This window comes from Eptatretus burgeri, chromosome 17, assembly GCF_056783735.1.
Source record: "Eptatretus burgeri isolate ZD-2024b chromosome 17, Ebu_testis_v1, whole genome shotgun sequence".
NCBI classification, from domain to species: domain Eukaryota; kingdom Metazoa; phylum Chordata; class Myxini; order Myxiniformes; family Myxinidae; genus Eptatretus; species Eptatretus burgeri.
In genome coordinates, this window is record NC_140977.1 from 53,311,621 (window position 1) to 53,329,070 (window position 17,450).

Sequence of the window (17,450 nt, forward strand, 5' to 3'; positions counted from 1 at the left end):
TTGTACATGTGTTTTGCAGGCATTCCTGGCATGTAACCTCCTTCAACTACAACAGGGTTCAGTTTGATCTCTTCAGTTACAAATACAAAACGTTCATTTGGAAAATTTGTTTCGACACAATTTGTAATTCATCTAAATGTGGCATTATTAGTAGGGAGTGAATACCTTTGCCTGCCCCTGTACATGTGATAGTGCATATGGTAAACCTTCAAATGGAGGGAGGAGGGCAACGACGAGGAGCAGTTGCTTCACCAGAGTGCACCTATTTGAGAGCACTACAGCTCTTGATTCGATTTTCAGCTGAATTGGATACAACTAATGCAGGTCCTTGCTGCAGTGCCAGAAAGGGTGCTTCATTGTCAAGCCCACATTTTATGTACAGTATTTTCATTTACAAGAAGTCCTTGGGATGGCTTAATTGGCTGAACTTCTGTGTTCTAATCTGGTGATTGCAGGTTCAAATCCTTACCAACATTAGGAGAGGAATGGCAAACCACCACATGTGGTTCTCGGTCTAGGAACTGCTTTGGCAGAACCAACACTGTTTTCTAGAATGTGATAATGATGGGGATAAATTGCAGGAGTGACCATTTGAGACGGTATGCCTCGGCCAAATCCGAGTTGTGGGTCAAACTACTTTGCCTCATTCTTCTTTTTTTCCTCCAATTTTATACTTCACCACTCAGTGACACACACTCGCTTCAGGCAGTATGGTTTTTATTGGGCTGCCTTCACAGGTTTCTGAAGATGTTGGAGGCACAATGAGATCAATGAGTGCAGGCCTGGAAGGGACACTTGCCCCTGCTATGAACAGTAAAACTAGCGATGCCCTCCTCGGCCTACATGCTTGCTTAGACGAACTGCATGCATATCATACAAGCCTCACAAGCAAGTGAGTACAGAAGCTTTCGGGCTAATCAGCTCTTCTACTCCAGTTGTAGTCGTGCCGAACAAATGATCTGCCTGATCAGGACGTTAATTATTTAGGCCTCTCCTTAAAGCAAAGGCGAAGGCTCATTGTTGTTGTAAGGTTTGTTTCTTCAATTAGTGCTCCCAATATTTAGCTCACCTGGAACGTAGTTCTGGGTAACTTATGGGATGGCGCATCATCCGTCCGTCGATCTGGAAACACTTGCAAACTTTTCTCCAAACTGCTGACGGGATTGTGACCAAACATAGCTAAAATTATACTTGGTATGTTGCAACTCAAGTTTGTTCACAGCATTAAAAAAATCAGGGTCTAATGGGGTCTACCAGGGCTCAGTGGGTCCAGGTTTGACCCTCCCTCCTCCCAAAATAGGTATTTGCTTTTTCCTCTGAAACTACACACCCAATTTCTATGAAACTTGACGACAACCTTCATCACCTGTGATATACCAAAGCTTGTTCATGACATGAAAGAAATCAGGTTCTAAGGGGCTTGCGGGTGGTTTGAGCGACTGTTGTAGATATCCTTGCCTCTTGTCCTCTCCTTGAGTGGCAAAATAGTGAGAAAGTCCTCCTTTGTTATTGAGTCTTTGAATGCCATGCAAATGAAAACAATCAGCTGGGCTGTATCCGTAATTTCTACCGAGTCATCAAACTGCAGTGAGAAACATTCATGGTCTGATGTCTTGGTGTATATGCTGAGACACGTCCTTGGACAATGATTCGACCCTTCTGGCTACTATTGAAGCGCCATGCAGCATGCTTTTAATGGTTTTCATAATTACAACTTTGTTTTTAAAGTCTTTGAACAAGGTGTCGGCAGCAATCGTCATTGCTTCCTTGATAACTTCACCATCGATGAATGGTTACCTCCGCCACCAAAGGTGGATGGAGGTTATGTCTTCACCCTTGTCTGTCTGTCTGTAAATAGGATATCTCAAAAAGTTGTTGATGGATTTGGACAAAACTGGGTGGACAGGTTGGGTGTGTGATAAGGAAGAATTGATTTAATTTTGGTAAAGATTGGGATCCAGATCCTAAAATTTTTAGGTGATTCTTCACCATTGAGTGATCGGGCTAAAAACGATGCATTGTTACGAATCTGGAAGTCATGAGCACACAACATACAGGTCCTATAGATCAGTTATATCGGTAAGTACATGTTGCCAGTTAGGGTCCCGACCCCAGTCTAATGGGTAATTAAATGTTCCTGCGCTGTGGAGTTATTTTAATAGTCAGGTTTTCTTTTCGTTTATTTTTACACCACCATCAACGCCAGCGTCATCTTCCCCTCGCTCTGCTCGACGCCATTGTCTGCGTGTGTTCGATCATGTGCGGAGGCGGAGATTTCCTTCACCTCAGATCGAGACTCCACCCAGAAGGACAGGGGTGGGCCTCCTTGTCCAACCGGGAAGCTCAGCATCTCAGGCTGGCTCCGCCTTAGCCAGATAGCGTGTTCGGCCCCGGCCAATCAGATCCCGCGACAGGAGGAAAGGGCTCCATGTGACGTCACCATGCCCCCGGGCCAATCAAGGAGCTTGCCGCCCGTTTTGGCCAGTGAGAGAGACGAAGAGCGATTTGCGTGCCAAAACCAGCCAGTGAGAGAGGGAGGGTCGCGAGGAGGCCCCCCCCCATCTGAAGAGGGGGGGTATAATTATAGGCGTGGTCTGCGTGCGCAGGAGGAGTTCTGGTTCTGGCAAGAAGTGTGCGCACAGGTTCTGAGGGTTCTGGCAAGGAAGTGAGCATCTGTGCACCAGGTGGGAGAGTGCGAAAGCGTCTGCACACGGAGTGGACGGTGCAACGGAGGGTCTTCTCCTGCCAGCCTTCGCCCTGCCGACTTCCGTTCGCCTGGAGCCCGATCATGAGGGCGTCTGGATCGTGCTGGGGGTCCAGTTCTGCCCCGAGGACCTGGTCCTTGAAGACCGCACGAGGCGGACAGGTTCGAGACAGGTCTCAATAAAGACCATTTTGGTCCGATTATTTTGGGTGTGTGCCTAAGTGTGTCTGTGGCGCCAGTCAGTTAAGTCGGAAATTGTATAAGTGCCGTGCTGTACATACGTGCATTTCTTTGAATCTGTTTAACTCTGCTCTTGCGTGCTTCCCTCGTTCCCCAATTATAATTGTAAATAAATATACCCATGTGTTAAGTGTATCGGTTCGTTTTTGTCTTTCTTCTATTGGTTTAACGTGTTAGAAAATTAGCCAGGCTGTTGCCGCTGTAACGGGAAATTTGGACCTACGGATCTCGGTGACAAACCGCTCGGGTTGCACACGGTTCGAGTACGCTAGCGGCTCCTTCCGTACGGGTGCCGTCGAGGGTGTGGAGACTCGGTAAATCGCCATGTGGACATCTAGGTATTTTGAAAATTGGCGAAAAACCCTGTACCACGTGGCAGAAATATTGACGCTTCACGGTCCGAAAGGGACCCGTACTTTTCCGGAGTTTTCCAAAAAGGTACGATCTAAATTCCGGGTGATCGGTCGAGCCGACTCTGCTGCTCCATCTAGCGGTCGTACTCGCAGCCGATACCCAGCCCCGCAACAATATAACACGACATCTCAAAAAGTTATGGACTGCTTCGGACAAAACTTGGTGGACAGGTTGGGTGTATGACAAAGACGAATCGATTAGCTTTTGGTGTAGATCTGGATTCCGGTGCGAGAATTTTTTTAATTTTGAAAGTGATTCTTCATCAGTGAGAGATCGGGCCAAAAACTATAGATAGCATGATATCTCAAAAAGATGCGGAAGAATTTGAATGAATATTGGTAGATGAGTTGGGTCAGTGACAATAACAAGGCGGTTATATCTTGGAGGTCTAGATCTCGATCCGGCCTATCAGTGGGATGCAAACGTAAACTGTTCAGCCTGGCGGAGGTATGCGCTCTACCGAGTGCCGTTTTAGGTTTCTTATGTTTTGCCAACAGATGGCTGATGCGAAAAGACACCTCTGTGCCAGCCTTGCCTTTAGCCACAGGTTCATTGAAAAGAGTGACTTGAGCTTTCAAAATTCCCTTTAACTCCCCAACTTTCTTTCTCCGAATCGTGCTGTTTCATGCATTGTCTTGTGATGCCGTTCCGAATGCCATCAAGCTCCTCTGACTCAAGGCTACACTCTGGTGACAAATGAGACAGATGCTCTTGTCTTTGATATTCGTAAAAAGAAATTCAACTTTCCCATTCCTGGTGGAAATTATAGGTTTTTGCCCTCATTTTGGATGGCACTGGCTCCTCGCTCGCACTTTTTGCTTCAGGAAATTAATCTTAGAAACAATTAAAAATTACAAGCCGAGCTTCTTCCATGTTTCGGCAGATCGACAACAGGCATTGAGCAACTGACAACAGTATGGTGGCCGTTGCAGTGCAGTGACTGTGTCATCGATGTATAATTGGTTTGTTTAAATGCAAATATTTTCTGATTGACCTGTGTACCAACATTTAGCTTTTCTTTTTTTGTTTTTCAAACTCTCCAACAGCTTACCATGGCTGCCACAGTTTTAAATACAACCACCACACAAAATCTCGACTTTTCCCACATACTCTCTTTTTTTAAAAGAAAGTAAAATTATTATTATTATTATTATTATTATTATTATTATTATTAATAACTAGACGACCCGTGAACCCGTTGGGTTCCCGTTGTGACAGCGGTTGATTAAAAAAAAATCATTTTAAAAAACAAGAAAAAAAAAACGAGATAGCTCCAGTGAACTATACCGCTGAGGTTGTTTGCATTGCTCAAATTATCCTGAAGAGTACTTTACTGAATCGGGAATTGATTTTTTAATAATTTTTTCTTTGCCTGATTTGAACGAAACTTGATACTGCACACCGCAGGAGAATGGTAAGGTGGCCCAAAAAATTTTGCGCTATCGTGTACCGTTTTGGCTATTTTGGATACATACATACATACTGACAAACTGACATACATACATACTGTTGTGGGCGAGGGGTTGGTGTCGAGAACGACCACAAGGTGGGGAAAGCTTACGTCGTCTCCCACCAAACTCCCCGGAATTGTAGGCCGTCGCTCAGATAACTCCGCGAGCCGGCGGGTCGTTTAACTGACCCTGGAATGCCAATATCTCAACCGCGTGGGGTAGGGTTATTTTGTCTAGATCCAATGTACCTAAGTAACCATGCGGTCTCAGCTACCGGAGATCCACGCCCTCGGAACGCCTGGCCCAACTGGATTCATTCTACGGGCAGCGGTAAAATTACACCTACCGACTACCACTCTGCCACCCACCTTTCCGGCTCGGATGCAGTCGAGCAGGCCTGCCCAGGACGTCACGGCTACAATCGTCCGATTACCGGGGAAAAAACCCTGCCTAAACTCAGATCCGAACCATGTTGGACGAATGGCAATGCAAGAAGGGACGGAAACGAACTGGGGACATTTCTACAATTGTTTATTTACAGTAAATGGAAAGACACAGGAAAGACAACGCGAATATACAAGAAATGTTTTCAATGATCAAATAAAAACACTTATACAGTTCTACTTAAAGACGGGCCCACACGCAGACATACACACAAATGAAAATAAACCCAGAGTTCTTTATTGGACCCTCGCAGCCGAGGAGAGAGACGAGCTGGGGGTCAGAGTCCAGCTGGGTACCTGACCGTCGGAGGAAGGGGGTGCTCCGTGGTTCGGCACCTGACAATGGTCGTTGGTTTGGTCCCCAGTCGCACGTGTGGGACTTGTGGTTTGTGGCGGAGCTCAAGTGGTGAATAGCGGGGTCCACGGAGGGGGATCAGGGTCGCTCTTTCCTTTCCTTGTAGAGGGCCAGCAGGGACACGTTCACCGCCTTCATGACCTTCTGCTCAACCCTCCGCTTCAAAAGAACTGCACAATCAACAACAACCCCCAGAGGCCTAACCAAAACCTTGTCAGAAACCCGTGGAGAACTTCCTCCAAGACCTTTCTTCCTCACTCGACTCTCAACCACCACAACCCTGTCAAAAACCTCAGAACAACCTTCGTAACAACCCCCTGCCTCAGAGAGTGCTCAGGAATTTCGGGACCTCCCTCAACGGGGCAGGGCTCGCTCAAACAGACCTCACTCCCCACCCTGATTGGGCAGTCTCCCATGGACTCACCCTTCCTGGGCAGGGTTTCGGCCCCTGCCGGGCAACCCCACCCACTCTTCCACGCGGGTTTGTACTTGTCGAGCAACAGTGTCAATGTTGCAAAGGTCGTCGTGAAAGAGTTACAACGTTTGTGGGAGCTGAGAAACCAGAACCGCGAGATATTGCCTTGGCACGTCAGGGTGCGAGAAGGCAGCTGGTTGGTGGTGGATCGTGATGGGCCGAGGGGTCATGCAGATGGGATGGTTGTGAGATGGCTTGTTAGATGTAATAACCTAACGAAAAGAAATCACAACGCACGCCTTTGATTCTCCCACTAGACAAAATGAAGGGGATCTGACTACACACATACTTAATGACATAACTGACTTTTGGGACATCTTTGTGTTGGATCCGTAACAATACATACATACATACATACATACATACATACATACATACATACAAGATGGGAGTTTTTTAATATATTGATGGTTTTCATTTTAAAAAATACCATCTGAGTTTAATGAGTTATATTCTCTGTATCATAATTTCACAATTAAATTCCTTTCAATTCTGTTATTGTGATTACCTCTCAAATTTCAAATTATCTTATTCAAAGCATCCAGCCCCGTTGATTTTTCAATGGGTGACTGCCTGTATTGTGCAATTACAAAGGATTTTTCTTCACTTTCCTTACAGATCAGAAAATGACCTAGCCTTGAGTGCCTTTCCGACATGGTTTGGGCCTCTGTTGACAAAGTGGTTGGAAATGGCACGCAAAAAGGCCGCAGTACGCATCTGGCAAGCGGTGCAGACTGATAAGGTGAGCAGAGATTTTATTCAACTTGGACAAAAAGGCTTCTGATTGCTTTTTTTTAATCTCCTCCCCCCACCTTACCCCCACCCTCTCAACAAAGCTTTTAGTTGTTCAGATTTCATATTGTGGAAAATCTTTTTTTATTTACAAGATTGAGACTCATGTTAGAGCAAGGGGATAGAGGAATTACACAGCAGGGCAATGGTTGGAACACAGTAAGAAAGGCGTTGCCTTCAAAATCCCATTGATGCAAAAGGTGAAGAAGCAGTGCTGAAAATGACATTGGTCGAGCCGCAGACATGTCGGACATTTTGGTTACTGGAACCAAATGTCATCGGCGTGCAAAAAAAGGAAAAAAACCCGACTGTTTCAAACAGAACTTGCGTCACATCCCACCAAGGCTTTGGGTTGATTGTTCCATCCCCATTGTCACAGGTCATGGTTCTTTGTTCCCGTTTGGATTTTACCTTCACTGGTTCATTTTACTTTCATGGCTTTAACTTGAACAAAGAAGTTATAATTCACTGGAGGTAAACCTGGCTGCAAATTGCAATTGAAAACTATACACCACCTTAGCGTTCACTGCCACACTCTTCTCTGAGCTGTCTTGCCTGAGTTTGAATCCCAACCCAGCTAAAAATTGTTGTCCTGGTGTTTCCAGACCAATAGTAGGTGGTACAGGATCTCCCACTTGGTTTGAAATTATGGAGTGGGAGTACCTCCTGTACCACCTACTATTGGATTGGAAACACCAGGACAACAATTTATGCGCTGATTCCAATGATAATTGAGGTAAATCCGGTCAACGAGCGTATTATGAGACGAAAGATTCGTCACTCCATCGGTGTCATTTCCCTGGTCTCTGTATATGCTCTGACTGAGGTGAGTGATCTCACCATGAAGGATGCATTCTATGCCACGCTCGAGTCTGTGGTTCATCAGTGCCCCAGACGACACACTCTTCGAATCTTGGGGGATATCAATGCATCAACTGGAACTAATAGGGATGGTTTTGAGATGTGTGTTGGTCCCCATGGGTCTGGAACTGTGAACCAGAATAGCACTAAGTTTCTTGGCTTTGCAAGAAGTCGTGGACTTAGAGCGGCTGGTTCATGGTTTCAGCATCCACAGACTCATCGCTGGACTTGGTATTCCAACGCTGGCGGTGTGGTAAAGGAAATTGACCATCTGCTCGTTGATGGTCGCTGGAGGATGATCCAGAACAACAGGGTCTACCAGAGTGCTCAGTTCCTCAATACTGTCCACATGCTTGTTGCAGCATCTTTGAAGTTGCAGTTTAAATCCTGGAGAATGGTACCATCCCAGCCTAGGCTGGATGTTGGCAAGCTCAAGGATGAGAGGGAAGCTGAGGAGTTTGCGAATAGGCTGAGTGGAGATTTGGGGGGTCTGGGTGCTTTGGGGGCTCCTGAAGAGTTGTGTAATGTCTTCAAGACCACCATCCTTGATGTTGCCAGTCGATGTCTTGGAACTCACCAAAGGGCGACGAAGAATTTTTTCTCTCAAGGGACACTGGATACCATTGACCAGAGTCACAGGGCCAGGCTTAATGGCAGAGCTGAGCTGTTCAGGGAACTGTGGTGTAAAACTGTACATGCAATAAGGGTGGACAAGGAGGCCTATGTGCGAGGAATCTGTGAGGGGGAAGAGCATCACCTGTGATCAAGTGATTCTCGTCCTGCTTTCAGGGGAATTCGCGCATTGCGTTCCTCCAAGCCCGTCCCTCGGTGTACTGGAAGTAGAGCAGAGGGTGGTGGGCTCTTGACAGGAGTCCAAAGTCAAGGCCCACTGGGCCGGTTACTTTGAGCGGCTGTTTCAGGCTGATCCACCAGCTGTCGAGTTGTATGTCAGGGTTGTTACTATCCCTATTTCTCATCGTCCAATCAACTGTGGTCCACCTTTGTTTGTGGAAACACGGGCTTCGGTGAATCGGTTGAAATGGGGTAAAGCTCCTGGGATCTGTGGCATCCATGCTGAACTTCTCAAGGCTGTTGGACATGCTGTGCTCGTGTCGATGCATGAAGTTCTGTGCTCTACCTGGAACACAGGCATCATCCCAACTGACTGGAAGAAGGGCCTTGTTGTCTCTCTCTGGAAAGGGAAGGGTGATCGCCGAGACTGCAACAACTACCGAGGGGAGACGCTGCTCTCAGTGCCAGGCAATGTCTTTGCTCGGATAATTATTGATAGGGTTCGCCACCATCTGCTTGAGCACCAGCGTCCAGAGCAGTCAGGCTATACACCAAAGAGGTCAACGATTGACCGTATCCTTGCTCTTCGTGACCTCACCGAATCCAGACGAGAGTTTCGGCAGGGGCTGCTTGCAGCCTATGTTGATCTCTGCAAAGTGTTTGATTCAGTGAATCATGATTCCCTCTGGAGGATTCTTGGTTTTCGTGGGGTGCCACCAAAACTGATCAATCTGATGTTTGAACTCTATACTATGGTACTGACAGTGCTGTGAGATGTGGTGGTACCATCTCTGACTTATTTCCAGTTGTTATTGGAGTTCGTCAGGGGTGGGTACTGGCCCCCACATTTTTCAGCACTTTTACGGACTGGATTATCGGGAGGATGTCTGAGAAATCCAGCTGCGGTACATCGTTTGGGAATGTCAAGATCTCTGACCTGGATTCCACAAATGATGCAGTCATCTTTGTGGAGACTTTAGATATCCTTTTGGAGGCCCTGGAGGTGCTGAATGAGGAGTCAGAGCTACTGGGATTATGGGTTTCCTGGGTCAAAACTAAAATCCAGGCTTTCAATGACATATTGGATGCTGCTGTCCTGTTTGATGCTGTTTGTGGCGAGGATGTTGAAGTCACGGAGAGATTTACTTACTTTGGCAGTGATATTATTGTCTCTGCTGGCTGTGAGCCAGAGGTCAACAGACATCTGGTTCGGGCCTGGGGAGTCATGGATTCACTGGATCATGGGGTTTGGTGCTTCCGGTACCTGTGCGGGACTATGAAAGTCCAAGTCTTCAGGTCCTTGCTGCTTCCAGTCATGATCTATGGATGTGAGACTTGGACTCTGACCAGGGATCTGAGACAAAGACTTAATTCCTTTGGTATTTGGTCTCTTCGGAGAATACTTGGCTATCGCTGGTCAGACTTTGTGTCCAACGAGCGGTTCCTGAGAGAGACTCAAATGAGATTTGTTTTGTGCATAGTCCGTGAGTGTCAGCTTCGGCTGTAGAGACAGGTGGCTCGTTTTCCTGATGCTGATCCTGCTCACCAGATTCTCTCAGTGAAGGAGCCTTGTGAGTGGAGGAGGCCAATGGGCCGACCACCTGCCTCGTGGTTGCAGCAGGGTGATCAGCATTTCAAGGAAATGGGGATGGGCCAGGCATCTGCCTGGGGGACGGCCAGACGGAGGCCCCTGGAGTACATGTGGAAAGGGGACGCAGCAATGTGCTGCTCCGGCGCATGCTCCCATACCCGACCTGACCTGACCTGTCCTAGTGTTTTACATGTTGGGTGATTCAATAATGTGTGTGCCATCCCTCTGATGGATGTTAAACGGTACATCCCATCTGCCAGCAGTAGTTGGTGAACATTGAAGACCCACAGTTTCCTTCATGAAGAGTAGATGGCCTATTTTTGGCACCCTGAACAAATTCCAAATTCTGCTATAACCTACAGGGGGCATGACTGCATCAGTGGTACAGCTGCATCCCCAGTAAATGATGCTACTTGCAGCCATGTGCTGCATAGGAAAGAAGAAGTATCCCTGCAGTAACCGATAGCTTTTGATCACTGTTTGTTTGACCAATTCCACAGCTGGACCGAATCGATTCCCAAAAGAAATGCAGTTCATCCATTGATGAGGTGATGAACTGTTTATCACTCCTGCGAGAATTCTGCCTCATTCTTGCACCTCCGAATTCTTCACAGCAACTCTCACAATTAGCAGAGGTAAACAAAATAAACCTTTAACAAAGTTATTTTTCTCTTTTTGTTCACCCTCCTCGATTGCTCTCTTCATCGTCGTTTCCTTCTTCATGTGCCTTTTTGTAATTGGACTCGTTCCTCCTGTACTACCTTCATCTGTCTAGTCCTTCCTTGCCTCTGTTCGTTTTGACTTCTTCAATGTGGGAGGATGGACTGTCTTTTCCTCACGTCTTCCCACTCTCCATTTCTACCTCCTTCCCTCATGATGTGCCATCTGCAGATGCCGATAAAGTTTGAGTGGTTATCAGAATTTTGTTCTTATCCCACTTGTTAAAAGTCTCACTTCCAGTTTACATCTGTAATTGTATACGAGCTGAACCTACACGCCTGGACACCTCAGATTATTAATCGTATTTCAGGCGAACTTGAACAAAATAAGATGTATACCTAGTTGTAATGATATTGGTGAATTGTCTGCTTACCTGATTGGTTGTATTCATCTGGCCTGTACATGTTATGCGCATGCGCTAACAAATCCAGCAGTTGGTCCCGGCAATGTGAATCCAGTCATGTCCATCATCATGACATGGTGTCAGAAGTGGGTGAGAATTGAGTGATGTGAAACACCCTAGGTTGGAATACTTACTCTTTTGCCCAATCCTTGAATGGCCAATTTGATCTTGGTTCAAATTTTGCTTGATTTTTCATCCCGTGTATGGCAAGGAAACTAAGACGTGGCTGCATGCTTTGTGAGGGTATTTAAGTGCGAATTTGATTCATTATCGCCACACTTTTTGAAAACAATGGGTGGATATTGTAATTGGCTCCACGTGTCTGTCTGTCTGTCTGTCCGTCATGCTGTCTCTGAAAGAGTTGTGCATAAATTCACCAAACTTGGTAGCTATGATCACCATATGGCAAGAAGGGGCAAGAGTAGTATCATTTTTGGCTGTGCCCCTGGGGCTCTGAGGCGGGGTCAAAACGTCAAATATCAAAACATGCAATTATGGGCACATTTTGAAACATTTCAAATGAAACTTTAGCCTGGTGTTGACTTAGTGGTTTGGGTGGCGCCTTGGGATCCTATGGTCCTGAGTTCAAGCCCCGTTTTGCCGCTGAATTAATACACCAGCGGGTTGACTCAGCCTGTCATCCTTCTGAGGTCGGCGAAATGAGTACCAGTGTGTACTGGTCGAGGGGCACTGCATCAGCGACACAGTGGCGCTTCCAAGAAATGATAGCTACCCCGGCAGCTAAGCTGTCATACGCAAGAAGAAGTAGAAGAATGAAACTTTGTAATGCAATCAACAGTGGGGAATGCATGAAATATATAATGATTTTTGGGATTTGATCCCCGATTCATGTTTCAGAGCATGGGGACTTAGGGTCACAGGGGTGAAAATGGGGGAAAAAAATATTTACCTCAAAATTTGATATTGGGTCATTCCTGCTGGACTTTTTGCAATTTTTCAACTTTGCTTTGCGTGGGAAGCTGGGGGATTTGCAATGGTGTGCCATCGACTCTGCTCTCGTTTTGCTTCCTGTAGTTGTGCACATGAATCACTCACAAGACACAGACATTTGGTGATATAATTGTACGTTTACGTGAATCCATAGGGACATTAGTCGCGAATGGAGAAATCAACACAATATGTGGGATTCAAAAGTGAAATCTCAGCATCATGAGCCACACGCTCAAATCGGAATGACAAACAGGCCAAAACCGGTCTTTACTGTTAGTCCAAAATGTAAGCTGGGTCGGAGAACATAAATTGAGGGTTTGTTGACACTGTGTTTCTTTGATCCTGCCAGGACATGTGTGGCTGCATTCTCCGCTATACGGAGCTCACAAAGACGAGCTTGCAGGAGGGTGGCTATTATCGGCACGACGGTCATTTTGATGTCACCGTGCAGGTTAATGCTGTTTAAACTCTGGGTTGAATGTTGCCATCTCGCCAGTACCATATAGATTTGTGATAATTATAATTATTGTCATAGTTTTCATTGCATACCTCCCGACCATTTGTGTGCTACCAGCTTTGCACTGCTCTCAACAATGTAGAACACACACGGCAGTTCTTGCTGAAGCAGTGTCAACTTCAACAACCTGAAGAGCCAGGAGTGGGTCTGCAGCATCCAGAGCAGCTTGATAAGGCTGTGCACGCTGCTGAACAGGGCATTCAACATCAGCTTGACGTAATCGTGGCCCTGTTCGCCAAGAAGGTTTGCTCTGTGTTCCTTCTGCTTTTTACTTGATTTGTAGCTTTCACTGCATTGACAAGATGTGGTTGAAAGAAAAAAAAAACAACGAGCTGATACTCTAGGTCCCATGCCTTTTGTGTGGTATGAGGAATAGATCTGCATAATATGAAAGCTAAATCTTGAATGGTTTTTGAAATATCACGTACACTAGCCAAGTTACTGAGATGGTTGCCATGGCAACATAATTCAGCAATTCACAGCCGTGATCTAATTAGGTTGAGATAATATCATGAGGAATACATATCTGCAATATGAAAGCGAAATGTTCAACGGTTTTGGAAATATCGCGCACACAAAAGTACATGACATGATCGGTCAGTTGGTCAGTCAGACAGAGCTCATTTTAATGTTCCCCGTCTCTGACCTCATCGGAGTGGCGGGGAACAAATACAAATGGTGTTCGCTGAGAACATTAACTCAATCAAACTTCTGTAAATGTCAACACCCCCCATCCCTTCCCTTTTTTCTTTCTGTCTGCACAATACAAGGGTTTGTAGGACCCTTCAGATTGATGCATACTTCCCTTTTTGTAGGACCCATACTTTATAGACGTACTCGCATTGTTAATAGCACATCCTTTATCCACATACATTCTTCATATCGCATCCTTTATCGACAAACTCACATTCTTAATAGTATATCCTTTATAGACGGACCATACCCACATTCGTAATAGTACATAATTTATAGACGTACTCACATTCTTAAAAATAGGACCGTGCGTCCTGAAGCTTACCTGGATCAGGAACAACAGTCAGTCAAACCCCCTGCAGACCCCACCAGACCCTTCTTTTTTATGTCGTGAATAAACTTTGCTATATCACGTGTGATGAAGGTTGCATCAGGTCAGGCCAGATTAGATCTGTGACTTGTAACAGATACCATGTAAACCTGGACTAACCTGTTTCATGGTCAGGTTGTCAGCGACTAATCACTGAACTGTCTCCCCCACCAGGTTTCTTGGTGAGGAGGGTGTATGAATATGGACACCCAACAGGATTAAAAACAAAACCTGTCAAAGGGCAGAGGAGCTCCTTGTGAGCCAACAGCCTTCCATATCTCATGCCTAACTGTGTCTGTGGATGTCCTCTTACAGTTGGGTTACTCTTTTTTAAGGAAGTTGGTGGCACGATTTACACTCTGGCCACGGTAAAAACCTTCACTCCATAAAACACAAGAAAAACGCAAAGAAAATTGAAAACCCACTCTGTGCGAGTACCTCCTGTGCAGCTGCCTTCCACAGGGCAGCTCACCAGATGACGGGATTGGGGCAAAGCCTTTGGGACCCCCACTCCTTGATGATAGGAGAAAAAAACACAGGATAACCTTCCCGGGTCAAATTGTGGTATTGTGTGTCAGGGTGGTGCTGAGGTGTCGTCCACCAGACGGCGGTCTCCTTGGGTTAACTGAAGGCGGTCCCTTCGGGTGGGTGCCTGGAATGTCTTATCACAAAGAGAGGTTGATTACTTGTCTCCGTTATCATCTGAACTCAAGCGTTTGAACATCGGTATTGCAGCACTCTCTGGGGTTCGGAAACCAGAGAGTGCCGAGATCATGGTGAGTGGTTACACCCACTATTGGATTGGTTGCTCTGATGGTTACCATGTCCAAGGAGTTGCTGTAGCTGTGTCCAATGCGCTGATTCCAATGATAATTGAGGTAACGCCGGTCAACAAGCGTATTATGAGACTAAGGATTCGTCACTCCCTGGGTGTCATTTCCCTGGTCTCTGTATATGCTCCGACTGAGGCAAGTGATCTCACCATGAAAGACGCATTCCATGCCACGCTTGAGTGTGTCGTTGATCAGTGCTCCAGGTGAGATGCTCTTCTAATCTTGGGGAATATCAATGCATCTATTGGAACTGATCAGGATGGTTATGAGACATGTGTGGGTCCCCATGGGTCTGGAACTGTGATCCAGAATAGCAACAAGTTCTTTGACTTTGCAAGAAGTCATGGACTTTGGGTGGCTTGTTCATGGTTTCAGCACCCAGAGGCTCACTGCTGGACTTGGAATTCCAACGCTGGTGGTGTGGCAAAGGAAATTAACCATGTGCTCGTTGATGGTTGCTGGAGGATGATCCAGAACTGCAGGGTCGACTGGAGTGCTTAGTTCCTCAATACCAACCACAGGCTTGTGGTCGCAACTCTGAAGTTGCAGCTTATATCCGAGAGAATGGTACCATCCCAGCCAATGCTGGATGTTGCAAGTTAAAGGATGAGAGGGTAGCTGATGAGTTTGCGAACAGGCTGACTGGAGATTTGGGGGGTCTGGGTGCTTTGGGGAATCCTAAGATTTGTGGAGTGCCTTCAAGACCACCATCCTTGATGTTGCCGATGGATGTCTTGGAACTCACCGAAGGGTGAAGAAGAATTTTGCCTTTCAAGGGATACTGGATACCATTGACCAGCATCGCAGAGCCAGGCTTAATGGCAGAGCTGAGCTGTTCAGGGAGTTGAGGCATAAAACTGCACATGTGCTGAGGGTGCAAAAGGAGGCCTATGTAGGAGGAATCTGTGAAGGGGTAGAGCATCACCTGTGGTCAAGTGATTCTCATCCTGTTTACAGGGGAATTCACGGATTGCATTCCTCCAAATCTGTCCCTCGGTGTCCTGCAGTTAGAGCGGAGGGTGGTGGGCTCTTGACAGAGGAGTCCGAAGTGAAGGCCCACTGGGCCAATTACTTTGTGCGGCTGTTCCAGGCTAGTCCACCAGCTGATGAGTTGCATGTCAGGGGTGTTACTATCCCTATTGCTGACCCTACAATCAACTGTGATCCACCTTCATTTGTGAAAACACAGGCTCTCGGGGAACCGGTTGAAATGGGGTAAAGCTCCTGGTATCTGTGGCATTCATGCTGAACTTCTCATGGCTGGTGGAAATTCTGTACTCATTCCGTTGCATGCATTTCTGTGCTCTGCCTGGAACACCAGCATCATCCCAACTGACTGGAAGAGGGGCCTTGATGTCCCTCTCTGGAAAGGGAAGGATGATCACCAGGACTGCAGCAACTACTGAGGGGTCACACTGCTCTCAGTGCCGGGCAAGGTCTTTGCTCGGATAATTTTTGATTGGGTTCGCCACCATCTGCTTGAGCACCAGCATCCAGAGCAGTTAGGCTTTATACCAAAGAGGTCAACGATTGACCGTATCCTTGCTCTTCGGGTCCTCACCGAATGCAGATGAGAGTTCAGCAGGGGCTACTCTCTACAAAGCATTATATTCATTGAATCAGCATGTCCTCTGGAGGATTCTCTGTCTTTTTGGTTTGGCACCAAAATGGATCAATCTGATTTCTCAGCTATTCTCTGGGGCTGAAAGTGCTGTGAGGTATGGTGGTTCCGTCTCCACCTTATTTCCAGTTATTACTGGAGTTTGTCAGGGGTGTGTACTGGCCCCCAACTTTTCAGTGCTTGTATGGACTGGATTCTGGGGAGGACGTCAGAGAGATCAAGCCGTGGTGCATAGTTTGGGATCTCTGACCTCGATTTCGTAGATAATGCAGTCATTTTTGCGGAGACTCTTGATATCCTTTTGGGGGCCCTTGAGGTGCATTTCCTGGGGTCAATACTAAGATCCAGGATTTCAATGACATCTTGGATGCTGCTATATTGTCTGTACCTGTTTGTGGTGAGGATGTTGAGGTCAAGGAGAGATTCACTTATCTTGGCAGTGATATTCATGTCTCTGCTGGCTATGAGCCAGAGGTCAACAGACATCTGGATTGGGCCTGGGGAGTCATGGATTTACTGGATCATGGGGTGTGGTGCTGTCGGTACCTGTGCAGCTGGACGAAAGTCCGAGTCTTCAGGTCCTTGGTGCTTCCAGTCTTGCTCTACCGATGTGAGACTTGGACTCTGACCAGGGATCTGAGACAGAGAGTTCATTCCTTTGGTACCAGGTCTCTTCGGAGAATCCTCAGCTATCGCTGGTTAGACTTTGTGTGCAATGAGCGGTTGCTGAGAGAGACTCAAAAGAGATTTGTTACCTGCATCGTCCGTGAGCGTCAGCTGCGGCTGTATGGACATGTGGCTCGTTTTCCTGATGCTCATTCTGCTCACCAGATTCTCTCAGCGAGGGAGCCTCTTGAGTGGAGGAGGCCAATGGGCCGACCACGTGCCTCGTGGTTGCAGCAGGTTGATCAGCATCTCAAGGGGATGGGCCAGGCATCTGCCTGGGGGATGGTTAGACGGAGGTCCCTGGAGTACCGGCGGAAAGTGGATGTAGTGATGTGCTGCTCCGGCGCATGCTCCCATACCTGACCTGAAAGTTGTCGTCAAGTTTCATTAAAAACGTGTGTTGTTTCAGGAGGAAAATATTAAAATTGAAATTGAAGGAAAATATTTTATTGAAAAAAAACAAAAAACAAAAATTCTTTCTCTTTAACCGCTTCATCAATCGACACGAAACTTCAAAAATGTCATCTCACACCATTGCTACATGCAGTGTGAAAATGA

General features: G+C 46.6%; 1 protein-coding gene across 2 annotated transcripts in view; it reads left to right on the top strand.

The window, feature by feature from the left end:
- BAIAP3 (BAI1 associated protein 3) overlaps positions 1 to 17,450 on the top strand; it is a 224,559-nt gene that overhangs the window by 181,730 nt on the left and 25,379 nt on the right. For both annotated transcript variants that reach the window (XM_085863421.1, XM_085863422.1), the window contains exons 21-25: positions 738 to 892; positions 6,701 to 6,824; positions 10,619 to 10,753; positions 12,542 to 12,643; positions 12,767 to 12,952. In XM_085863421.1, coding sequence (XP_085719547.1) covers positions 738 to 892; positions 6,701 to 6,824; positions 10,619 to 10,753; positions 12,542 to 12,643; positions 12,767 to 12,952 — 702 coding nt within the window. The remainder of the gene's footprint in view (positions 1 to 737; positions 893 to 6,700; positions 6,825 to 10,618; positions 10,754 to 12,541; positions 12,644 to 12,766; positions 12,953 to 17,450) is intronic.